Raw genomic sequence first — 23,414 nt, forward strand, 5'->3', positions numbered from 1 at the left:
AAAGAAAATTGATAATGGTACATCTACACAAGGGAATACTACAAAGCAATTACAAATTATGATATAGATTCATATTTGGCATAGGATAATGTACACAATACATATGGTCAAGTGACAAAAGTAGGTTATAAAACAGCAGGTAAATTATTATCCCACTTATTGAAAATATTTATCTACATGTGTATCTGCATAGAAACAGGACCGTAGTGTATGGGCAATTTGTGGTTTCTTAGAATGGTAAGTGTTATTGGTCAGAGGGTTTAATTCTTTTCCCCCATCTACCTCCAGTAACCTAGGACATTGCATAAGCATACAGCAGATGTGCAACTTCCCCTTGGATTTTCTGTATTAGGCTTTGTTTTTTGTTTGTTTGTTTTGTATTTTATAATCTTTCTGTAATTTCCACATTCTGGTCTAGTCTATTGTCCTCAACTTGAAGGAAAGTGTTTTTTTAAAAAATAATGTTTTGCTTGGTTTCTTCCCTCCTCCCTCTCCCTTCCTTCCTTTCTTTCTCCCTATTTACTTATTTACTTAACTCCTTCCTCACTCCCAAGCCTTCACTGAACAAGAAATATGCTAACAATAAGATAAGACTGCACAAAATATTATATATCTCTGTATTTTTCGATCCTATGGTACATAAGTTTTATATTCAATACAGATTTATGAAATAACTATAATTTTATAGTCATAATATACTTCTACCAAACTACTGGACCACTTGAACTAGGCATCAAAAATAGTTCTAGGTGTGTACACATTCAAACACCAATATAAGCCTTGTATACACTATCCATGTCAAGAATTCTCTAAAATAGGAATAGAGTTAAGCTCTACTATTTGTTTGTGTCACCTTTCTTTCTTTTTTCTAATATTACCAGCCATTAGTGCTTAATGCCTATTTCTATTAACTTATTTGAGGTTGCAAAATGGTGATATTCTATCACTTCTTTTTTTATTAATTGTAATACTTTTATAAAGGGGATCATTCTGCCTCTTGGTTACCCAGTGGTACAGGAAAGGTTTTCAAAATTGGGAACTGTGTCTGTCACCTTTGGAAGGGGACCCTTTTTTTAAAGTACCATTGTAAACTCAAGGATTTAAGCATATTTGATGGGTTTTAATCCACTGGATTATCATTATTATCATTATTGAAGATCAAATTGTCCCATTTGGGGCGATTCCAAGCCTCTTCCAGTTATCTCTTCAATCCTTTGAGATGTTCCTAGTAGTCTTTAGTAGCGGTCCTGCTATATGATATGACAAAAGTTTTCAGGCTCATCTAGAATACTTCCTGACTCTGACCTAGAATCAGTCATTTCTCCATAAAATCCTGATTTGTTTTGATGAATAATGGTATTTCAAAACCATAATTTAGGCACTATGAATGCAACTGCTACTGGATTGGTCATTGTTTCTAGGCCTTTTCTGTGATCAGAAAGAGCTAGGAAATTTACACACGTGTGTGTGTGTGTGTGCGCGTGGGCGTGTGTGTTTCATAAGATTATACTGATACTTTCAATTCAAATTCTAGACTAGAGCTTTTACTTAACATTTTCTCTATTACATCGGTAACTGCTTTCTTACACATCAAGAATCTTGGTTATAAGAGATGACAGAATTAAAATACTCTATAATTAGGTATTTATCATATCACACACACGAGTTTCAGAAAAACAATATTAATATTACCACTAATATAATTAATAGTAATATAATTTTTTTTGCATAACTTTTCCCCATTCTCTCTTACTCCCATTTATTTTATAGTTGTGCTATCTAAACATTGTCAGAACACATAGCCATCATATACTAAACTTTCTCCCTCTTCACTCTTATTTTGTTTTTGTTCTACAGGAAATTATATTTAATGTTCACCACTGGTATTTATGTAGATATTTCCCCAGTCCTTTTGATTGTCTGAAGCTCATTCTCTAGCAGATTCCTCAAGAAAGTGCTCAAAGGAACAATATTGCCTGACTTCTCCTACACTGATCATTTGACCAGCTTATCGTTTATACTCAAAAGTCAGTTGAGTATCTTTATGTTACTCCATTTTCTTCTGGCATAAAGCACTACTGTGAAAAACTATGATGGGAACCTGATTTTCTTTCCCTTATAAGTCATATGTTCCTTTCTTGTAGGTGATGAAAGCTTTTTTCTCTCTTTCTTTAAAGTCCATGAATTTAACTAGAACATGTCTTGATGTTGGTCATCTGAGTCAATATTCTTGGGTACATGGTGTATTCTTTCAACATGGCTTCAATGTTTTTTTTTTTAAATTTCAGGGAAGGTTTCTTTAATTATAGTTTTAGTATTTGTTCTGTTATATTGCTTTGATTTCCTTTTTCAAGAATCCCTATTATTTGTCTTCTTTGCCTATCTTATTACTTTCTCTTGAACCTTTTTATCTTTTAAAATTTTCTCTTATTTCCACCTTCTATTTTTTTCTTATGGCATCATTTGCTTTTGCCTTGCTACTACTTTAGGCTTCACTTCTGACATGATTTTGCCATTTATGTCTAATTTTCTTTAGGTTCTGTCACCTTATTCCTGAGTTTTTGTAATTGATATATGTTTTTCTTTCATGTCTTATTTTCTTAGTGCCTTTTAGCTCATTCTGAAATAGTAGGTTATAGTTTTGGTCTGTTATGTGTGCATGCTTTTACTGCAAGCTTTTATTGTCTGTACGAATATTATTTTGTTCCCCTTTTCCCCCATAATAACTTTGTATACTATTTGACCTTGACACTTTTCTATTGTTCATTTTTATGTAAATTTAATTCTCCTGAACTTTTGGAATGAGGAGGGGTTCAGGAAAGCTTTAACTTTACAAAGCTCCCTCTTCTGCTACTTTGGGGTAGTGTTAAAAAATATGATGGTTTGCCTGGTTTGTTTTCTAAGATTTCTTGACTCTGTAACCCTCCCCCACTTTTATCTCGACCTTCTTCTCTTATCTCTCTTGTCCCTTTCCTGATAAAATTTTATCTCACTCCCAGCAGTTTCTCCTTAGGGTGGGCTCTGCCTTAGAATGGTACCTTGGCAAGTCAGTTTTGAGGGTTCACAGGAGTTAGACTGCTCCTGCCCTTTAAAACCCCCCAGTTGAAGCTACTGCTATCTAATAGGCCTGTAGAGGCTTAGTGAATATTCTGGAGTTCTGCTCTCAGGTTCATCAGATGTTGCCCCATTTCTCCTTCTTCCTCTTGCAGACATGCCAATACCAACTGGGTCTAGAGGCTATCGGTAGTCTGTCCCCACCAAATTGTATCTTGGGGTTCATGGGGATACCATGTCACATGGTTTTGTTGTAACTGTTCTATGGATTTTAAATTTAGCTATCTAGTTTCTCTTTCTGTTTTTAAATGAGGATTCAGAGAAACCAAAAACTATGCTATGTCACCACTGTCACCATCTTCCCAGAACCCACCCCTCCATCCAGTCCCTTCCCCCAAGGACTAGCTTTTGAACCGCTGTGACTTAGGCACTACCATCTTTTAAGTACTGCTTGAGAGAGTAGCTGGTGATTGCTTTTTGAAAGACATCACTTTGATGAACCAAGTTTTAAACATATTGTTAGTGTTCATGTCATAAAACTGCCTTAAAGCCATTATTTTTGTTCAGTAACAAAATTCCTCAAGATGGAGAAAATCCAAGATCCTTACACCAAACCAAATTCTGTGCCAAAGAGTACAGAGTAAACATATTACTGAACAGATTGTGCATTGTCAAGTTAGTCTGAATTTTTCAATTTAGAGATAAAGTGCCTGATGCATGGCAGGTACTCACATGTTTGAGTGAAGGATCCAGGAAAAGCCTAAGCTAGTTGTCACCATTTTTATCCTCTTCTCTGGAAAGAAATGCTTCCCTAAATCTAATTCAACCCATGCTTCAAATATATTAAAGACAAACCACCATTCTGGAATTTTTGGTAAGCTTTTCCTCATATACCAAACCTGACTGGAATCCAACAACAAAGAATCCTTTCCAGAAGTTTAACCCCATCTTCATGCTTACAGTACTTTTTAAAAATAATAAACCATAATTTAGTAGACAGCATGGGGCTTCCCTGGTGGCGCAGTGGTTGAGAGTCTGCCTGCCAATGCAGGGGACACGGGTTCGAGCCCTGGTCTGGGAAGATCCCACATGCCGCGGAGCAACTAGGCCCGTGAGCCACGGCTACTGAGCCTGCACGACTGGAGCCTGTGCTCCGCAACAAGAGAGGCCACGATAGTGAGAGGCCCACGCACCGCGATGAAGAGTGGCCCCCGCTTGCCACAACTAGAGAAAGCCCTCACACAGAAACGAAGACCCAACACAGCCAAAAAAAAAAAGCCAAAAAAAAAAATAGCCAGCATGATGGTGTTCACTGTATTATTTCCCTCCATGTTAATACAATGCTATCCATCTCAACTAACTCAATTAGCTGTACAAACTTCAAAAATGACTTTGTGTGTGTGTGTGTGTGTCAGAAGTGGGATTTGAACCCATGCCTCCATTCGGAGACAAAAATGACTTTTTTCTGTAAAATATAAAATGGGCAAAAGAGCTACCAAAACCATTAAATGTGACAAACACTAGACCCAAAATCTAGTTTACCTAATAGATGACTGCTTACTATTTTTTTCCGCAGTTCCAATACCTCAACTACATTTTTCAAGTCTGCACATAAACGCTGCCCTGGGGTCACTATATACAGAACATTACTATTCCTAGCATTAATGCTCTAACAATCTGTTTCTCTCTCCGTTCACCCCACGACTCCTTCCTCCCTCATCTCCTTCCTCCCTCTCTCCCCCGTCTCTCTTTCACACACACACACACACACAGTCACACAATGAAGCTTCCAAATAACTGCCCTGGCCCCGTCCAAATGTATTTTTATTCTTTTGGAACGGGGGATTGGTACGGTCCTTGGGGTAATAGAAAAAGAGTAACGAACTGTATCATAAATATGAACCATCAGCCACGTCAAAAAGTCTAGGCGTTGGGGGTAGGGCGGGATGCAGCTCTAGATAAGGGAAAGTAAACAAGGGGATTCAACTGCGGAGGCCGGTATTATTGTTTGTATGTGGGCCTGTTGCTCTGGGTGGGGATTGGGGCTAGGTCCTAGGAGGACAACCATCCCACCTCCAAGAAGAAAAACGAAACCTGCAGCTCCCTGGGGAGGAAAGGGAAGCACTCCAGAAAGCGCTCCTCCCCCGAACTTGATTGCGGAGTCGCGGCAGGCCCGGCCCGGGCAGGAGCTGTCAGAACCGCCGCATCCCCGCCGCTCTGCCCACAGGAGAGCGACTTGCGTCTTCGCCCCCACTCAGATCACCAGGGTGTCCTCAAACGCTCTGCTCCCCTCCCTTCGCCACTCAGCCAGCTGACGACGAGCAGAAGGAGGCGGCGGAGAGCCCCGGTCCCAGGGTGGAGAGAGGGCCGCCGAGCCCCGGGTCCTCCGCCTTCTGGGCCTCTGCCCCCTTGCTCACCCACCTGATGCTCCTTCACCACTTCGCTGAGGCAGGGATACCGCTCCGAGATCCATCGGTAAAACTTGGGGACTCCCATTTCGACCGTCAGTGCTAACTCAAGTCAGGGCAAAACCGAAACCAAACGCCCCGCCGGGGCCTACGCCGCCGCCTCCGGCCGTCGCTCCGCAGATGACAACACACCGCCCACCTAACCATAGAGAGCGGACGCCGGGCCTAGAGCGGCCGGCTTCGAGACCGCATCTCCGGGGCGGGGCTCTAGCCCCGGCCCGAACTCGCCGCCGCGGAGCTGCCTGGTTACATTGAAGAGCGCCCAGGCGTTTCTGAATGCGTGTGTGAAATCCAGTTCTGAAAATGCCAGTTGACAGACCTGAGCGCTGTAAGTGGATTTGGAAGGGGATGAAAACCTCACGAGACGACTGGAAGAGTCCTGGCTGCTTCCGTCTTCTGGGATTACTAATCTCTGTTTTTCAACACAGATTTGAAAAGGTCTGATGATTTATTTGGTTTAGTTTGTTTTGTGAGCGGAAATTTTTTCTTTCAGGATACAAAAGTTTCTTTTAAAAACGTTCTTTTCCAAATTATTTGCGTAAAATGATTTCCTAACTCCCCTCCACCCAGCTTCCTCCTTAACTCTTAACATTAGGCCTTCAATAGGAAAGTATACGTTTAGTTTTCACATTTATACCTCTTGGGTTATTATATTTTCCCCCATCACACTTCAACTGTACAAAAAGGCAGAATTTTGTAAGGTAAACCTACGTGAAATTATCTGTTACAAAAAGATTATGTTTTCGTTTATTTGTATTTAATAACCTCTTTGCTTTGAAATTATTATGAATTATTTTAAATCTTCCGCAATAAAATGTACTCCCAAATTTAACGTTAAAATTTTTTAGATTTGAAAACCTAATGAAATTTTAAGTAATGCTGTTTCCCCCAACCACTGGATTCTGCATTCTGGTACACTTTTAGTATGGCAGCATCTTTAAAATTACAGAATGTTTATACAGTTTTCATATTCATGTTAATTGGCTAATTTTTTTTTCCCTATCACATTTTCAACAAATACAAAAAAAGAGAGTATTACTAAGTGAACTTAATGATGTGCTATTTATGTTTACATCTCTCTTACTAGACAGTTCCCAGAGGTAAGGGGAACCGTGCTTTGTCTACAGTATTTATTCAATATGATTTTTTGTTCAAATGAATCCTTATGTTAGTACTTAAAATCAATGAAAGTTGTAAAATGAAATTAGGCTGGCTTGTTTCTTGCAAATACATCTTTTTAAGAGCATAAGAACATAAGATATTCCATTTCTCCAGTTATAATACACAGTATATATTAAGAAAGCAGTTTATTTCTTAACAACATATATTAATTTAAATATTATTAACAATCAGGGAGAAATACCAGTTACTGTGAGAACATAAACATATGTTGTAATTTGGAATTGAATAGATACAAACACAGATTAATGATCCAAGTGCATTGATTTTAGATTATTAACATATTCTTTGAAGTAACTCCATTTCACATATATGGGGTCCAACCAAGGTACATCTGGCATAGCAAGTTTTCATCAGTTGCTTCTTGTATAAGGTAATGCACATGTCCTTCAATAGATAATGGCAGTCCTGTCACTCTATTTCGGGTCTTGATTACACCTTGTAGTCTCTGCTCGATGTCAAGAACATGGGTTTTGGCCTAAAAAGAAATTGAAAATCATAAGGACTACGGACCCAATGACATGTAGATGTTTACAATTTGGAATTACTGCCTTTCTTTTATCTAACATATTAATGCCATTTTACTGATTATTACCCCTTTTGTAAGAGCAAATGCAGACAAAAGAGAGAAGAAATGAAACAAATAAAATAACTTGAGATACTGATATCGAGGCTTGCAATTTTGATCTAACACCAACTGTTTGGACATTTTTCAGGACTCTGTGAAATACCAGGGAATCTCTTCCATGTTAGAAGTCTAGAAAAATAATAATATAAAAAAATCTACTCTGAAAAGTGTTTAGGACTTAAACATTTGAATATTAGTATTCTAATAACAGCAACAATACTCTAATGCCTAATATTTAGATTATGTTATATGCAAATGGGAGTTCTAAGTGAGCTACTTGTAATTCTACATATTTTTCTCAATCAAGAAAGCATATCAGAATGCAAAAGTGAGAATGATGTAATTAGAAAAACAACCCTCAAATCTATTCTAACTTATTTAAAATAACTATCTGGAAAATTTGAGGATTCAACTAATATAGTCAGCTCTCTGCAGCCAATGATTCAACCAACCACGGACTGAAAATATTCAGGGGAAAAAAATTCCATAAAGTTCCAAAAAGGAAAACTTCAATTTGCCATACACCAGCAACTATTTACATAGCATTTATACTGTATTTACAACTATTTACATGGTATTTACATTGTACTAGGTATTATAAGTAATCTAGAGATGACTTAAAGTATATGGGATGATATACACAGGTTATATACAAATCCTACAGCATCTTATATACGGGAGTTGAGCATTCCAGGATTTTGGTATCCACAGGGGGGTCCTGGAACCTATCCCCCATGGAAATCAAGGGACAAGGGACTACTATGTTAGTAAAGAGTTCTACATACTGAAGCTGAGACCTGCTGCTCTATAAATTCAGGCAATTTGTGTTCAAGTTTTTCCCATTCTGTATCATAACTGTGATTTGTTTATGGTTAAACAAGCATGCTTTGAACTGTTTTTATTATACAGATGATAAGAATGTTAACATTAGTAATGACAATAAAGAAAACTTATGGCATTGTCATACTAGATAGAGAACTAAATTTCAGAGTATTCAATGGTCAGTCACTGACAGTATTTAGAATCAGTTCCCATTTGTAGAGATATACAATACCAGTTCATATCAAGCTACACCTTCTACTAACCTTTTCGTTGAGAACTTCCCCTGTTTCATTCAGTGATGCTTTGGAATGCCCTTTCACTGGTTTACTCCATTCCACAAGAGGATCATGTAGAAAAGTCTTTAAGACACTAAAATGGAAACAAATATTATGGTAATAATACAATGTTATCTTTGTAAAAAGAACTCTCATTAATGTCAACAGTTAGGTGAAGGATAACTACTGAAGGATAAGAAGCTAATGGTAATACTCTTACCAAACACATTACTGCCATTTCAGAAAATGCTGTGCTTCCTCCTTCAGAGAATTTGCCTTTGCCGACGTCTAAACTATCCAATGTATTTTACCATAATGCCTGGTAGACAGGTTTTAAATAAAAAAGTGAATAAATGAGCTTTAAATGTCCTTTTGAAAAACTACTTCCCACAGCTAACATATTTAATGGTAAAAGACTGGCTTCTTCACCCCTAAGATTAGGAAAAAGACAAGGATGTAGATGTCTCAACATGGCTCTTTAACATTGATCTAGCTAGGGCAATTAGGCAAGAAAAAGAAAAGGCACTGAGATTAGATTAGAAAAAATAAAACTATCCCTATCTACAGATGACCTCTTGTTGTAGAGAGAAAATCTTAAGGTATCTGCAAAAATAACTATGACAACTAATAAATGAGTTCAGTAAGGTTGCAGGATACAAGATCAATATACAAATTTAGTTATATTTCTATACACTAGCAATGAACAATCCAAACATGAAATTAAGAAAAAAATTCCATTTAGAAATACTTAGGAACACATTTTTAAAAAGTTAAAAAGAAGATTTGCAAACTAAAAATTACAAAACGTTGTTGACAGAAATTGAAGAAGACTTAAATAAATGGAAAGATATCCTATGTTCATGGATCAAAAGACTTAAGATGGCAATACTCCCTAAATTGATTTACAGATTCAATGCCATTCCTATCAAAATCCAGGGTGGCCTTTGCAGAAATTGGCAAGATGATCTTAAAATGCATATGGAAATGCAGGAGACGCATTACAGTCAAACAGTCTTGAAAAAGAAAAAAAAAGTCGGAGGATTCACACTTCCTGACTTCAAAACATACTGCAAAGCTATAGTAATCAGGAGAATGTGCTATTGGCATAAGGTTAGACATACAGATCAATGGAATAAAACTGAGAATCTAGAAATACACCCTTACATGTATGGTCAATTGATTTTCAACAGAAATGTCAAGACAATTAAATAGAGAAAAATAATCTCTTCAAAAATGGTGCTGGCAAAAACAGAAATACAGATCAATGGAACAGGGTAGAAAGCCCAGAGATAAACCCACGCACATATGGTCACCTTATTTTTGATAAAGGAGGCAAGAATATACAATGGAGAAAAGACAGCCTCTTCAATAAGTGGTGCTGGGAAAACTGGAGAGCTACATGTAAAAGAACAAAATTAGAACATTCCCTAACACCATACACAAAGATAAACTCAAAATGGATTAAAGACCTAAATGTAAGGCCAGACACTATCAAACTCTTAGAGGAAAACATAGGCAGAACACTCTATGACATAAATCACAGCAAGATCCTTTTTGACCCACCTCCTAGAGAAATGGAAATAAAAACAAAAATAAACAAATGGGATCTAATGAAACTTAAAAGCTTTTGCACAACAAAGGAAACCATAAACAAGACGAAAAGACAACCCTCAGAATGGGAGAAAATATTTGCAAAAGAAGCAACTGACAAAGGATTAATCTCCAAAACTTACAAGCAGCTCATGCAGCTCAATATCAAAAAAAACAAAAACCCAATCCAAAAATGGGCAGAAGACCTAAATAGACATTTCTCCAAAAAAGATATACAGATTGCCAACAAACACGTGAAAGAATGCTCAACATCATTAATCATTAGAGAAATGCAAATCAAAACTACAATGAGATATCATCTCACACCAGTCAGAATGGCCATCATCAAAAAATCTACAAACAATAAATGCTGGAGAGGGTGTGGAGAAAAGGGAACCCTCTTGCACTGTTGGTGGGAATGTAAATTGATACAGCCACTATGGAGAACAGTATGGAGGTTCCTTATAAAACTAAAAATAGAAGTACCATATGACCCAGCAATCCCACTACTGGGCATATACCCTGAGAAAACCATAATTCAAAAAGAGTCATGTACCATAATGTTCATTGCAGCAGTATTTACAATAGCCAGGACATGGAAGCAACCTAAGTGTCCATCGACAGATGAATGGATAGAGAAGATGTGGCACATGTATACAATGGAATATTACTCAGGCATAGAAAGAAACAAAATTGAGCTATTTGCAGTGAGGTGGATGGACCTAGAGACTGTCATACAGAGTGAAGTAAGTCAGAAAGAGAAAAACAAATACCATATGCTAACACATATATATGGAATCTAAAAAAAAAAAAAATGTTCTGAAGAACCTAGGGGCAGGACAGGAATAAAGATGCAGATGTGGAGAATGGACTTGATGACATGGGGAGGGGGAAGGGTAAGCTGGGATGAAGTGAGAGAGTGGCATGGACATATATATACTACCAAATGTAAAATAGATAACTAGTGGAAAGCAGCTGCATGGCACAGGGAGATCATCTCGGTGCTTTGTGTCCACCTAGAGGGGTGGGATAGGGAGGGTCGGAGGGAGACGCCAGAGGAAGGAGAAATGGGGATAAAGGTATATGTATAGTTGATTCACTTTGTTATACAGCAGGAACTAACACACCATTGTAAAGCAATTATACTCCAGTAAAGATGTTTAAAAAAAAAAGACAAATAATCCAATTAAAAAAACAGTCAAAGGATTGAAATAGACATTCGTCCAAAGAAGTTATGCAAGTGACCAATAAACATGAAAAGATGTTCAACATAACTGGTCATTAGGAAAATGCAAATTAAAACAACAATTAAATACAATTTCAGCAAGACAGATAAAATAATATAGATAGACAATAACAAGTTTTGGTTAAGGATGTGGAGAAACTGGAACACTTAAGACATTGCTAGTGGGACTATAACATATTACATCTGCTTTGGAAAACAGTTTGAAAGTTCCTCAAAATGTTAAGCTTAGAGTTAACATATCCAGAATCCTACTCATAGGTATAATCAAGAGAACTGAAAACACATATCCACATAAAACCTGTATGCAGATGTTCACAGCCACGCTATTCACAATAGCCAAAACAATCCCAAATGTCCATTAACTGATGAATGGATAAACAAAAGGTGGTATATCCATATAATAGAATATTATTTGACAATAAAAAAGAATGAAGTACTGATACATGCTAGAGCATAGATAAACCTTAAAAACATCATGCTACTGAAAGAACAGAGACACTAAAGGCCACATGTTGTATAATTCTACTTATATATGAAATATCCGGAATAGGCAAATCTATAGAGACAGAAGGAGATTCGTGGTTGCTAGGAGATGGTGGGGAGTAGAGTTAGGGAGTGACTGCTAATTTCTTTTGGAGGTGATGAAAATGTTTCATAATTAGATAGCAGTGATGGTCGCACAATCTTGTGAATATACTGAAACCTCCGTAGTATATATATTAAAAGACCGAAGTTTGGACTTCCCTGGTAACGTAGTGGTTAAGAATCCACCTGCCAATGCAGGGGACACAGGTTCAAGCCCTGGTCTGGGAAGATCCCACATGCCGTGGAGCAACTAAGCCTGTGCGCCACAACTACTGAGCCTGTGCTCTAGAGCCTGTGAGCCACAACTACTGAGACTGCATGCCACAACTACTGAAGCCCGTGTGCCTAGAGCCTGTGCTCCGCAACAAAGAGAAGTCACTACAACGAGAAGCCCACGCACTGCAAGGAAGAGTAGCCCCCGCTTGCCGCAACTAGAGAAAGCAGCAACGAAAACCCAATGCAGCCAAAATTAAATTAAGAAAAAAAAAAAAAGACTAAATTTTATGGTATGTAAAATATATCTTAATAAAAGCTATTATTAAAAAAAATCTACTTCAACCAGTACAAAGTAGCTCTATATAAAGAAAACAACTTAGAAACCAATAATCACATTCAAAGTTACTATTAAATTGTTTACAAAATATAGATGATTACCTCATTAAAGGTTCTCTCTGATCTCGCATCAGCCTCATTGTAACTTCACAAGCTCTTCGAAAAAGACCTTCTGTTCCCATAGGACCCATTCCATTAACCATATTATGAGTCATGCGAAATGGAACAATTTCTGGGACCTCAAAGGTTTCTCCCTTAAAACAATGCATTTCATTAAAAAGTAAAGATGCTGGAATTTAAAAATCTTTATGCAAAAAATTTAAAGCTTTTAGGAGAGAGCAAACATACCCTCAAAATATTTGTATTTGCAACTTACGTTACAGGCCTACATCATGAAGGAGCCATATGACTCTCTACCTTTGCTTTTGAGGAGCTGAAACAACTCCTTGGATAAGATCTAGAGGATGGGTGGATTCATCTTTCACTGAATTACTAAAGTGAATAGCATTATAGAGCAATATTTAGGCATTCAATATTTAGCCTTATATTAACTCCCTTAATGTCCTTCTTGAATAGTATAAAGTACAAACAAAATACTCTCATAATTTTCTTCTTTTCTTTAAGACTTTCAGTTTAAAACAGGACGGGAAAAGTAATAGCCAAGTGTTAGATGCTCACAATCCCTGAGACAGGAAGTGTAACATGTAATATAATGAAGTCCAGTTCATTTATTTTCTTCCATACTGTAACACCTGCCTTTCCTAGGGCTTTTTCATCCCTCCAATCAGTTTCCCTAAATTCCTCTCTTGTATGAATCCCCTATACCAGTGGTTTATCTTTGATTTGTTTTCAGTTGGGTCTGTGACCTTTCTTGGTTTCCTGTGATAGCAGACGGCAACCCATAGAGAATAAGGATGAAGGAAAAAGTGGGTTTAATAATTAGTCTGCCTTTCAGGATCATAACATTGGAAAATTGGAGGGGGGCCTTAAGGAGAGTCGAATGACCTCAATTTATTCCCAGACCCCAGCTGGACCTACACAATCTGAATTTCCTGTGATGTTTCCTAGGTATCTGCATTAAAAAAAAAAAAAAAAATCTTAGATGCTGCTGCCAGGTTTGGAAACAATCACATTAAACTACTCTGTCTCTCTAAAACTGAGTCTCAGTAAAATGAACTGTTCATATATTATATGAACACCCCATGTTCATATAACCAAGAACTAATAAGTCAGAACTTGGATCTATGCTTTTGGACTTCAAGTTCAGTGCTAGTTTTACTATATCACTCTTCTGAGTTCTGTCCAACCTAAGTTGCTTTACTGAGGGCTATGGGATCCACTGATCAAAACCAGTCAACAAACTCTCAGTGTGACTATAGCTGTTACTAACAGGTATGTCTAGGAAGAACAGTTGTTGAGGAAAGGAAATTAGGAGAAAACATACAATTAACTACAGTAGGTCATATCACATACCTTATTGAAGAGACAGTTGAAATCCACATGTACACATTCACCAGTCAAAGAATCAAAGAGAATGTTCTCACCATGACGGTCTCCAAGGCCCAGGATATAACCAACCATTGACATAACGGCGGTGGAACGGCAGTATGCTGATCTGCTACTGTACCTAAAGGAAACACAATGCCTATCAAGTATCCTTGTATCATATGGGGCAACATACATCTAAAATATTTTTTTAAAAAAATCTAACCATAACAATGTATTATATTTTTGGTAACTTACCATGATGTAGGATCAGGAAATGTTCTCAGAAACCACTCATGAAAAACAGGAGGATGCCTGGGCAGGAGAAATTCTCGGAATACTTTGAGTTTTTCAGACAAAGCTGCCGATTTTGGTAGCATACACTGGCGAAGTTCCTTCCCTGTCATATAAACTCCTGCAAGGTAGAGTGATTTCCATTAATCACACAAGCCAAATGAGAAAAGGGGCAATTTTTTTTTTGGTGAAAATAGGACAGGAAATATCTACTTTTATTCAAAAGCAAGAATAAATGGAAACATTTCAATTATGCATAGGTAAACTTTCTTCTGATATTATACGAAAATAATAAACACATTATCTTCACTTAATACTTATCTAGAGTGAGCCCTCTTGTTGATGATAATCAATGCCAAGTAAGACCACACATACCAGAAGATACCACTCAGAATAAATCCAATGTGAATAGTGCCCCTGCATGTAAAAATGCTACAGCCCTCACTAAATTTACAGTGATCTCTCTGTTAATCAGCAGGCAGTATGGGTCCACACTGAATCATTACTAAGAAACCTACAATGGTGCTCTGAAATAATTTACTCTGTGTGAAGGCTAGCCTATAAGATTCATAGCATACCTGATTTTAAAACTAATCTTGTACAATTCAAATCATATGTGGAAGCAGAAGAAAATTTCCTTCTGATATATTTGTGAGTTCGTATTATATGGTTGACATGACTCCAGTCTATAAAGTGCCTTTTAGGCCCGCCTTGGTTTGGTGCTTTTTGGACCCAAGGTTCAGCTAAAATTTCCATAGACAAGTTTGAGATTAGAGATTTTTAGCCTCAAATGTTGCACAGTTCAACTATGTTCATGATAGGATGGAAAAAATATATATATTTTTAAAAATCCAATAGCAATAACTAACACTTATATAATATTTCATCTTTAAATAAAATAGTCAATAGCAAGTTCCTTGAAATCAGATTCAAGTGTGTTTGAACTTCAGCTCTACAACACATTAGTAACTTGGATTAAGTTACTTCACTGTCCATAAAATAGTGATAATTAGGCTTGTTAACAATAATTTAAAAAAAACTGATGCACACAAAATACTTAGCATAATACCCATAATATAGTAATTTATCAATATTACTTAATGCTGTGGGTTGATTGTATCCATCAAAAAAAATAACCCTTGGTACCTGTGAATGTGACCTTATTTGAAAATAAGGTCTTTGCCCATGTATTCAGGTTAAGATGAGGTCATTACGGTGAGCCCTTAATACAGTATGACTGATACTTTTATAAGAGAAAACAGGGACATACAGACTTAAGGAGAATGCTGTGTGATGACAGAGGCAGAGAATGGAGTGAAGCATCTACAGCCAAGGAAAGTCAAAGATAGCTGGCAACACCAGAAACTTACAGAAAGGCATGCAATGGATTCTCCCCTTGGGCCTTGAGAGATATTGTGGGCCTTGAGAGATATTGTGGCCCTACTGACACAGTGATTTTAGACTCCTTGTCTCCACAACTGTGAGAGAGTAAACTTCTATTTGTGAACAGTTTGTGGTAATGTGTTATGGCAGTCCTAGGGAACTAATATACTTATTTTTTACTTTACTCTAGTAACTTGATTTATTTGTTTTTAATGTATTGCATCATAAACATTTTTAAAACTTTTTATTTTGAAATAATTTTAGTCTTACAAAAATTGCAAAAATTATACAAAGTTCCCATATATTCATCACCCAGATTTTGTCAGTGTTCATCTCTTTCATAACAGAATACAATTACCTAAACCAAGAAATTATTTTTTCATAGTATTATTAACTAACTTTCAGACTTTATTCAAATTTTACCAATTGTCCCACTAGCATCCTTTTTCTGGGTCAGGATCCAATTCAGGATCCCTTACTGCATTCAGTTGTCATGTCTCCTTAATGTCCTCAAATCTGGGAAACTTCTGTTTTTGTCTTTTATTACCATGAAATTTTTAAGGAGTTCTGACCTGTTATATTTTTGTTTCTTCATTGTAAAGTTACTACTTTTTCCCCTTTGTAATTAATAAGTATCTGGTGGAGAGATACTCTGAGACTCTGCAAATAACCTATTTTCCATCATACTTTTGCCAACGAATTTCAGCAGTCATTGATAAATCACTGCCTGCAACAATTATTACTGTGATATTTACTAATTGGCAATTTTCTGTTTTCATCATCTCTTCTACATTTATTCATTGTAATTCTACTGTAAGGAAGAACTTGTTCCTACCTTCCTATTTATTTATTTATTCATTCAAGTATTTGTTTACATAAGTGTGTACTCCTATTTTATTCCATGGGTTATAATCTAATACTATTATTATTTATTTTGGTGCTCAAGTTATCCCAAGTTTGGCCAGTGGGAGACTCTAACATTTTCGGTTTCATTCTAGCTTTCCCTATCTTTTTCTTTCTCTAATATGAAAAACTAGCTCTCATTAGCCACAATGTATTTACTTATTTGCTGAAGTCTAGTTTACACATAACTCCTAGAAAAACACATTTTCATATACATTTTTGTAAGCTACCTCAAATCCTTTTGGGATAAAGACAGTGAAAGAATTAAAACACAAGGAAGGAAAGAAGAAATCACTTAACTACTTCTGTAAATATCAATAGTACCAAGAAATTTTACTATGGCTTATACCCAAAAATGTACAATGATAATAACCATTATACCTATATTATATGTTAGCAGCTATTATACCCATATTATATACTTATATCGTAAGAATTAATTTTAGTACCCTTTTCCTTATATAGTTTGGTCAGAATAGGTCTCAAGCCAGCAGTGTTGTTAACCCATTCAATAATCCCACATTCATCATTCAGTGGAATAACTGCATATGTTCTAATATGAAGTTCTCTTCTACGAGACTCAGCGTCTTTTCTTAAGCACTATTGAAAAAAAACACATAAACTTAAAAGTTAAAAATTTCTAAATGTTATGTCAAACCTATCTAAAGATTGTTCATTTCATAGCAAAATAATGTCCATAAAAGCTTATTATGTAGTATAGACGAATAATTCTTCAGAAAGGTAGAGCAGGAAACTACAGGGACAATATCCTTAATTTATTTCCAAATCATTAAAAATGCCTTGGGTAAGTACTTCTTTTAATTATTCAGTATTAATGTGACAACAATACTGGGTTCAAAAATGTTATAGTTATATATTTAACAATGACAAAATACTCTTTAAAAATTGCTTCTAAGATATTACTGAAACGGTAAGTCCTTGGGCGCAGAGAATGCTGTTTAATTTTATCTAAAAAAATGCATGAACAGAAAAGTATGAGTTTTATGATATCCCCAAAACATATATCTTACTCTTACAGTTTAATATTATAGCTTCATTTGAAAAATTATCTCCTAGCAGAAGAAAGCTTTACACATCTCATCTGATTAATCCTGAAATATACTAGGTAAGGATAAACAGTATTTTGTTTAATTCTGGAACTGTATGAAATAAACAAACTAAGCACACATCTATAATTGTAACCTGTCAAATTCTAAAGCACAATCACTGACCAAAAATACATTTTAAACTTTAGGAATAGATAGGCTACATAAATGTCAGCCAAATAGTATGGCATGAGAATCACATGTAAAGATCAGTATATGGCCTCCTAGACCAATGTAATGAGACGAGTTTTTCACAATCAGGCTATTTTATTTGACCATGTTAATGTGGGGGAAAGGTAGTGAAAGAACTTAATTGGTAACAAGGCTGATTAAGATAAATTTATAAATTAAAGCCAGGCCACTTGATACTCCCAACTAGAAACACACTCAGGGAGCTTTGGGACAAACATACTGATGGTTTAATATCAGTGAATTAAGTAACCAATTTACCAAACAACATTTTAAATAAAAATATTCTTTCCCTTAATACCTATGAAATGGGTTTTTATTATGGTATTAATTTTTAAATTAGTTTGGTTAAACTAAGCACAAACCATAATTCTCCTTTTTAAAAAATGAACTCATCTGCTGCTATTTCTTTTCTATGTTAAAGGTCCATAACTTTTTCCTGCTAATAAAAGAGGTACCAGTAAAATGCAGGAAGGGGAGAGAGAGGAAGAACAAAGAGCTTATAGGAAAACAATAAAGTTTTCACAGTATGGTTTAATTTTTTACCAATGGAAAAACAGATGCTATGCACTTATAAATACCTGGCTAGAGAATAATTCAAAACCCCTAAGACCATACATTTATAATAACACTTTAGTGAGATTTCTCATATCATCTCTGAGATAGAAATCAAGCACTTACCAACAGAACTGAAAAAAATACTAACGATCACCTCTAAAAAGTGTGTTGGTAAAAACAGAACCTAACATTTTTTTTTTCTAGCATCAAAACAAAAAACATAAATCTGATAGAAAAAGTATATTATAGATAATTTAAACATTAAATAGAAAATATTTTCCTTTGTTAATATGTCTTATACATTTTTCTCAATATAACAAAAGTATCTTATTTTAAAAAAATTAAGTGAAACCAGCAATTCCACTTCAGGGCACATATCCAAAAGATTGAAAGCAGGGACTTGAACAGTTATCTGTACACTTATCTTCATAGCAGCATTATTCACAATAGCCAAAAAGTGGAAGCAACCCACGTATCCACTGATGGATGAATGGATAAACAAAACTGGTATACATATGCAATTGTATACTATCCAACCTTATAAAGGAAAGAAATTCTGATGTGCTATAACATGGATGAACCTTGAAGACATAATGCTAAGTGAAGAAAGCCAGTAAAATACAAATACTATATGACTCCACTTATACGAGGTATCTAGAGTAGTCAAATTCATAGAGGCAGAAAGTAGAATGGTGGTTACCAGAGCCTGGGGGGAAGGGGAATAGGGAGTTACTGTTTAACAGATACACAGTTTCAGTTTGAGAAGATGAAAAAGCTCTGGAGAGGGATGGTTGCACAACAATGTGAATGTACTTAATGCCACTGAATTGAACTGAATACTTAAAAATGGTTAAGATGGTAAATTTTATGTTACATATATTTTATCCCAATAAAACAAATTAAGTGAAAATGAAAAAGGCAGTGTACTTCATTTCCTCTTTTTAAGAGATCTATTTGCCCATATCTCATTGATAGTAATTATGGCAATTCTAAAATAAAAGCAAACTATATCCAAACCTTATTAATCAAGGAATTGAATTCCATTAGTCTACAATCCTTTCTCAAATCATCTTTTGGCTTACACATCATAATGTAGAACTTTCCATCAGATCCTTTTAAAGAGATCTTCTTTGGTTTCTGAAGAGAAGCAAGAATTTCTACCTAAAAGATAATGAGTTATATATAAATAAAGGTCAAAATTCTTTGTTTAAACTTCTATGTGTACTATAAATATTGTGTTACCTAACACAATAAAAAGGAAAATATAATAACATATTATGTAGCAAGTTTATTATTTTAATAATTTATCTTAATTATGATCTATGAAAAGAATGGTTGGACATAAATAGAGACACATTTTCACCCATTAGAAATGGCTATTGAAGTAAAAGGATTACTCTGTCTGGGGCTTCCCTGGTGGCGCAGTGGTTTAGAATCCGCCTGCCAATGCAAGGGACACAGGTTCGATCCCTGGCCTGGGAAGATCCCACATGCCATGGAGCAACCCACATGCCATGGAACAACTAAGCCTGTGCGCCACAACTACTGAGCCTGCGCTGTAGAGCCCATGTGCCACAACTACTGAAGCCCGCATGCCAAGAGCTCGTGCTCTGCAACAAGAGAAGCCACGACAATGAGAAGCCCGCACACCACAACGAAGAGTAGCCCCCGCTCGCCGCAACTAGAGAAGGCCCGCACACAGCAACAAAGACCCAACACAGCCAAAAATAAAAACAAACAAATAAATAAATTTATATTAAAAAAAAGGATTACTCTGTCAGCAGTGTAAGTAAATACATACACATTCAAATTTAGGCAGCCTCTTAAAGCAGCCACAATGTTTAAAAGATTTTTGAAACATTTTCTTAGGACTTTTCTGCAGAACCTAAGATGGTTTTAAAATTTCTTTAATGGTAAGAAATGTTTATCAATGGAAAGTAATTTGATTTTTGACAAAAGAAACGCCTCCAATATCATGTCCAACTAAAGATGTAAGTAAATAAGTTGAATAATATTAAGTTAAAAACAAAGCATGACTATAAGTAACAAGAATGATTTCATTATGTGGCTTATTAACTGGTCTGCAGCAGTTAAACAAATGTTTTGAGCCACAGAAGTACTGGAATAAATACAGAGTTTTCAAAAGTATTTACTCAGAAGTGCTTTTCTTTAAGATAGTAACAACAACAAAAAAGAATCAAGCTCTTCCTAGCTGAAATTCACTTCCTCCCAAAATACAAATTACAAACAAAAACTGTATTTCGTTCTCTTTCTGTTCCCCATTTTTAGGACAAAGATGAATACAGAAATATCAAATTATGGAAAAAAAAAAGATTTTAGTCTTACTAAAACAATATGAACATCTGAAAAAATCAAAATACAAGGTTGAACGTAAGATTTTTATCATTTAATCAGTATATAGTTTTACTTTTCTGTATTTCCAATCATTTTTCTTTGCAAATAAAATCCACTTAGTCTCTGAGAAAAACACTTTTAAACTTAATTTGAAATTTCAACTTAATTTTAAAAGCATAGTTACAGTTATATAAAATTGCAGTTTACCGTATCATCAAAGCCTGCAATATAGGCCCAATGCCCAGGAAATGGCTCATGGTTAGCATGGGCACCCGGAACTGATGGAAGAGTGGGTATCATGACTGATTGTAAAGGAATGAGGATTTCACTAAATGTTGCTTCTTCTACCAGCTTTTTAAGCATTTTAAAATGAGTGCTCATGCTCAGCGTGGAACTACTTCCATCCACCTGGGGGGAAAAAAAGTAGTACATTTTAATTTCTCTGTTTACCTTGAATTATAGAATGCTTACTTTTACTCACAACAAAAATTTCACTTCTATAATATCTTAATTACAATGGCTCAGCAGTCTGTACTTTTCTAATTTTTAAAAATACATCACCTCATTTAAACCTCTCTGTACTTTTACTCATCAATAAATAGTACCTACATTATAGGATGTTAAATGACTAAGGTAGGTAATAGCGACCTACAATTTGTTATCACACATTACAAATTCCAAAGAGCTCTGTAAATCAAAATTTTTTGTTTGTACCAAATCTCATTTGGCAGCAAAAAGATATCTGAACTTCTCACTTAGTACAAAGATTAATATGTTTCACTGAAGAAATAGTTATGTATCTGATTACAGGATACTCTACCAGATTACCCCTAGTGATGCTACTTAATAAAAAGTATATGTACTGCATTACCTTTAAAAATCTAAAAAATCCTGAATTTCTAAATGTAGTTGGCCACAAAGGTTTCACATAGAGAACTGGAAGTTTGTACAAGTAAAGCACTTGGAAAAGTGCCAGTGTTTAATAGATGTTGGCCATTATCATAACACTATCTTTCATAATGTCAAGTGTGTCAGAGGACAAACAGGATTAATGCAGATAACAACAACAGATTATACTTTCAACATGTTTATTGGAAGGGAAGGTGAGAAATAGAGTAGTCTATATTTTCTCACCTGTAAATAGATGATAGAGTGAATATTTGTAAAATGAAGTCTAGTTATTTACCTTATAGAGTCTGTCCCTCCTTATAATTACCCCTACCCCCACTTTTACCTTTCCTACACATTCTTCAGGATTTTTTTCCCTCCAACTCCTTGGGTAGAATACTAGTTCATTCCTATAAGCATGTCCATATTCTAGTCATAAACCTACTGAAAAAAGTAGCTATACACCATATGATAACCATCTGAGTGGCTCCCTATGAGACTGTGAGCACTTCGAGGCAGGAGAACATGTCTTATTCATCTTTGTTTCCCTTAGGCACGGTGCTTGTTCCCTGGTAGACAATGAAATGTTACTGAAAGGATGAAACCCAAAGCTCCAGTCTTCTTTCCTCTCATGTATGTAGGTTAATGTATATGAGTTTTGAAAGTTCAAAGATATGACAGAAAACAATCACAGAGAGAACTTTAACTGAGTATTTTATATACTTATATTTCATATCCTCTATTTAAAAAAACTTCTAATAAGTATGGATAATTTACTCTCAGAAGAATTTACATTAAGAAGAACTTTTAGAAATTTAGATGACGTTTGAGAGAGGGACATATGTTAGAAATTTAAAAAACAGCTTTATTAAGGTAAACTGCACGTATTTAAAGTATACAATTTGATAACTTTTGATATATATGTATACCAACACATATGAGAATTTAAATTTAATTAATCAAATGAAATAAAACCAGCTGAAATCATATAGAAGTTTCATCTAACTTGGTCTATAAGTAGTAAGATTTATGATAGTACCGATTTATTGCACAATTCTAGAAGCTTATCTGTTAGGCGAGTTGCATCTCCAACAAACTTTTCTAAGGATTTTTTCATATGAATAGCTTTATTTAGGATTTCCTTGCATCTGTTTACACGCATGGGATAAGAAGACTGTCATAAAAAAAAAAAAAGTTAAATGCAATTGTTAAAAGATTTTTAAAAGATAACAAAACTTCTGATTGACAAAAATCAACTTAAACAGTATGCATGATGAGAGTTTACAGTGACAGAAATTTCCTGGAAATCAATTTGGCAATACTATCAATAGCCATAAAAATGCTGCTATCCTGCGACCTGATGAATTCCCTTCTTAGGATCTATCCTGAAGAAATAATCAGAAATGAGAATAAATATAGATGTGTCTAGATGTTTTGTAACAGCAAATAAAGTAAACAACCTTAATGATCAACAACAGTTAAATAAATTATAGATGGCTAACCATTATAGAATTTTATAAAATTTTAAAAATTGGGTCTTCAAAGGATATTTAATAACATGGGAACATGATTATGGTAATAATTTTAGGTGAAAAATATGAAATTACATATCTATGCAATCCAAATTTAGTGTTAAAATATGCATAGATAATAAGCATACAAAAATACATCAAAATATTAATGATATAAACAGTGAATTTTAAGTTTTTTATATTTCTCTGTATTTTCTAAATTCTCTAAAATATTTATTAATTCAATATATTTACCAATTTGTACATTCCTATTAATAATGCAATAAAAATTTTCTAGTATTAATAGTTCTGATACTTTGGATTAAAAAACTTGGAAAAAAAA

The 23,414-nt window shown here is 35.2% G+C and overlaps 2 protein-coding genes and 1 long non-coding RNA gene across 13 annotated transcripts in view; 1 reads left to right on the forward strand and 2 right to left on the reverse strand.

Moving 5' to 3' along the window:
• The window catches only part of XRN1 (5'-3' exoribonuclease 1), a 99,261-nt gene extending 93,027 nt beyond the window's left edge, over window positions 1–6,234 (reverse strand). For 3 of the 8 annotated variants that reach the window (XR_014263433.1, XM_082461160.1, XM_082461159.1), the window contains exon 1: window positions 5,476–6,229. Coding sequence is in view for 7 of the 8 variants with exons in the window: in XM_082461160.1 (XP_082317286.1) it covers window positions 5,476–5,550 (75 nt within the window). In the remaining variant the exon portion in view is untranslated. Of the gene's footprint in view, window positions 1–5,475 lie in introns of all 8 variants that reach the window. The other 5 variants (XM_082461163.1, XM_082461161.1, XM_082461162.1 and 2 more) reach the window with 2 other exon arrangements.
• LOC309660551 overlaps window positions 1–23,414 on the forward strand; it is a 247,780-nt gene that overhangs the window by 179,827 nt on the left and 44,539 nt on the right. The window lies entirely within an intron of this gene.
• ATR (ATR checkpoint kinase) overlaps window positions 6,792–23,414 on the reverse strand; it is a 105,214-nt gene continuing 88,591 nt past the window's right edge. Inside the window, exons 39-47 of one of the 4 annotated variants that reach the window (XM_082461157.1) lie at window positions 22,600–22,734; window positions 20,880–21,080; window positions 19,335–19,478; window positions 16,914–17,064; window positions 14,143–14,299; window positions 13,873–14,026; window positions 12,502–12,653; window positions 8,415–8,520; window positions 6,792–7,179 (exon numbers count right to left, since the gene is read on the reverse strand). In XM_082461157.1, coding sequence (XP_082317283.1) covers window positions 7,006–7,179; window positions 8,415–8,520; window positions 12,502–12,653; window positions 13,873–14,026; window positions 14,143–14,299; window positions 16,914–17,064; window positions 19,335–19,478; window positions 20,880–21,080; window positions 22,600–22,734 — 1,374 coding nt within the window. In that variant the 3' untranslated portion in view covers window positions 6,792–7,005. Of the gene's footprint in view, window positions 7,180–8,414; window positions 8,521–12,501; window positions 12,654–13,872; window positions 14,027–14,142; window positions 14,300–16,913; window positions 17,065–19,334; window positions 19,479–20,879; window positions 21,081–22,599; window positions 22,735–23,414 lie in introns of those variants that run through there. The other 3 variants (XM_082461158.1, XR_014263431.1, XR_014263432.1) reach the window with 3 other exon arrangements.

This window comes from Balaenoptera physalus, assembly GCF_965194825.1.
Source record: "Balaenoptera physalus genome assembly, chromosome: 4".
Lineage (NCBI taxonomy): Eukaryota > Metazoa > Chordata > Mammalia > Artiodactyla > Balaenopteridae > Balaenoptera > Balaenoptera physalus.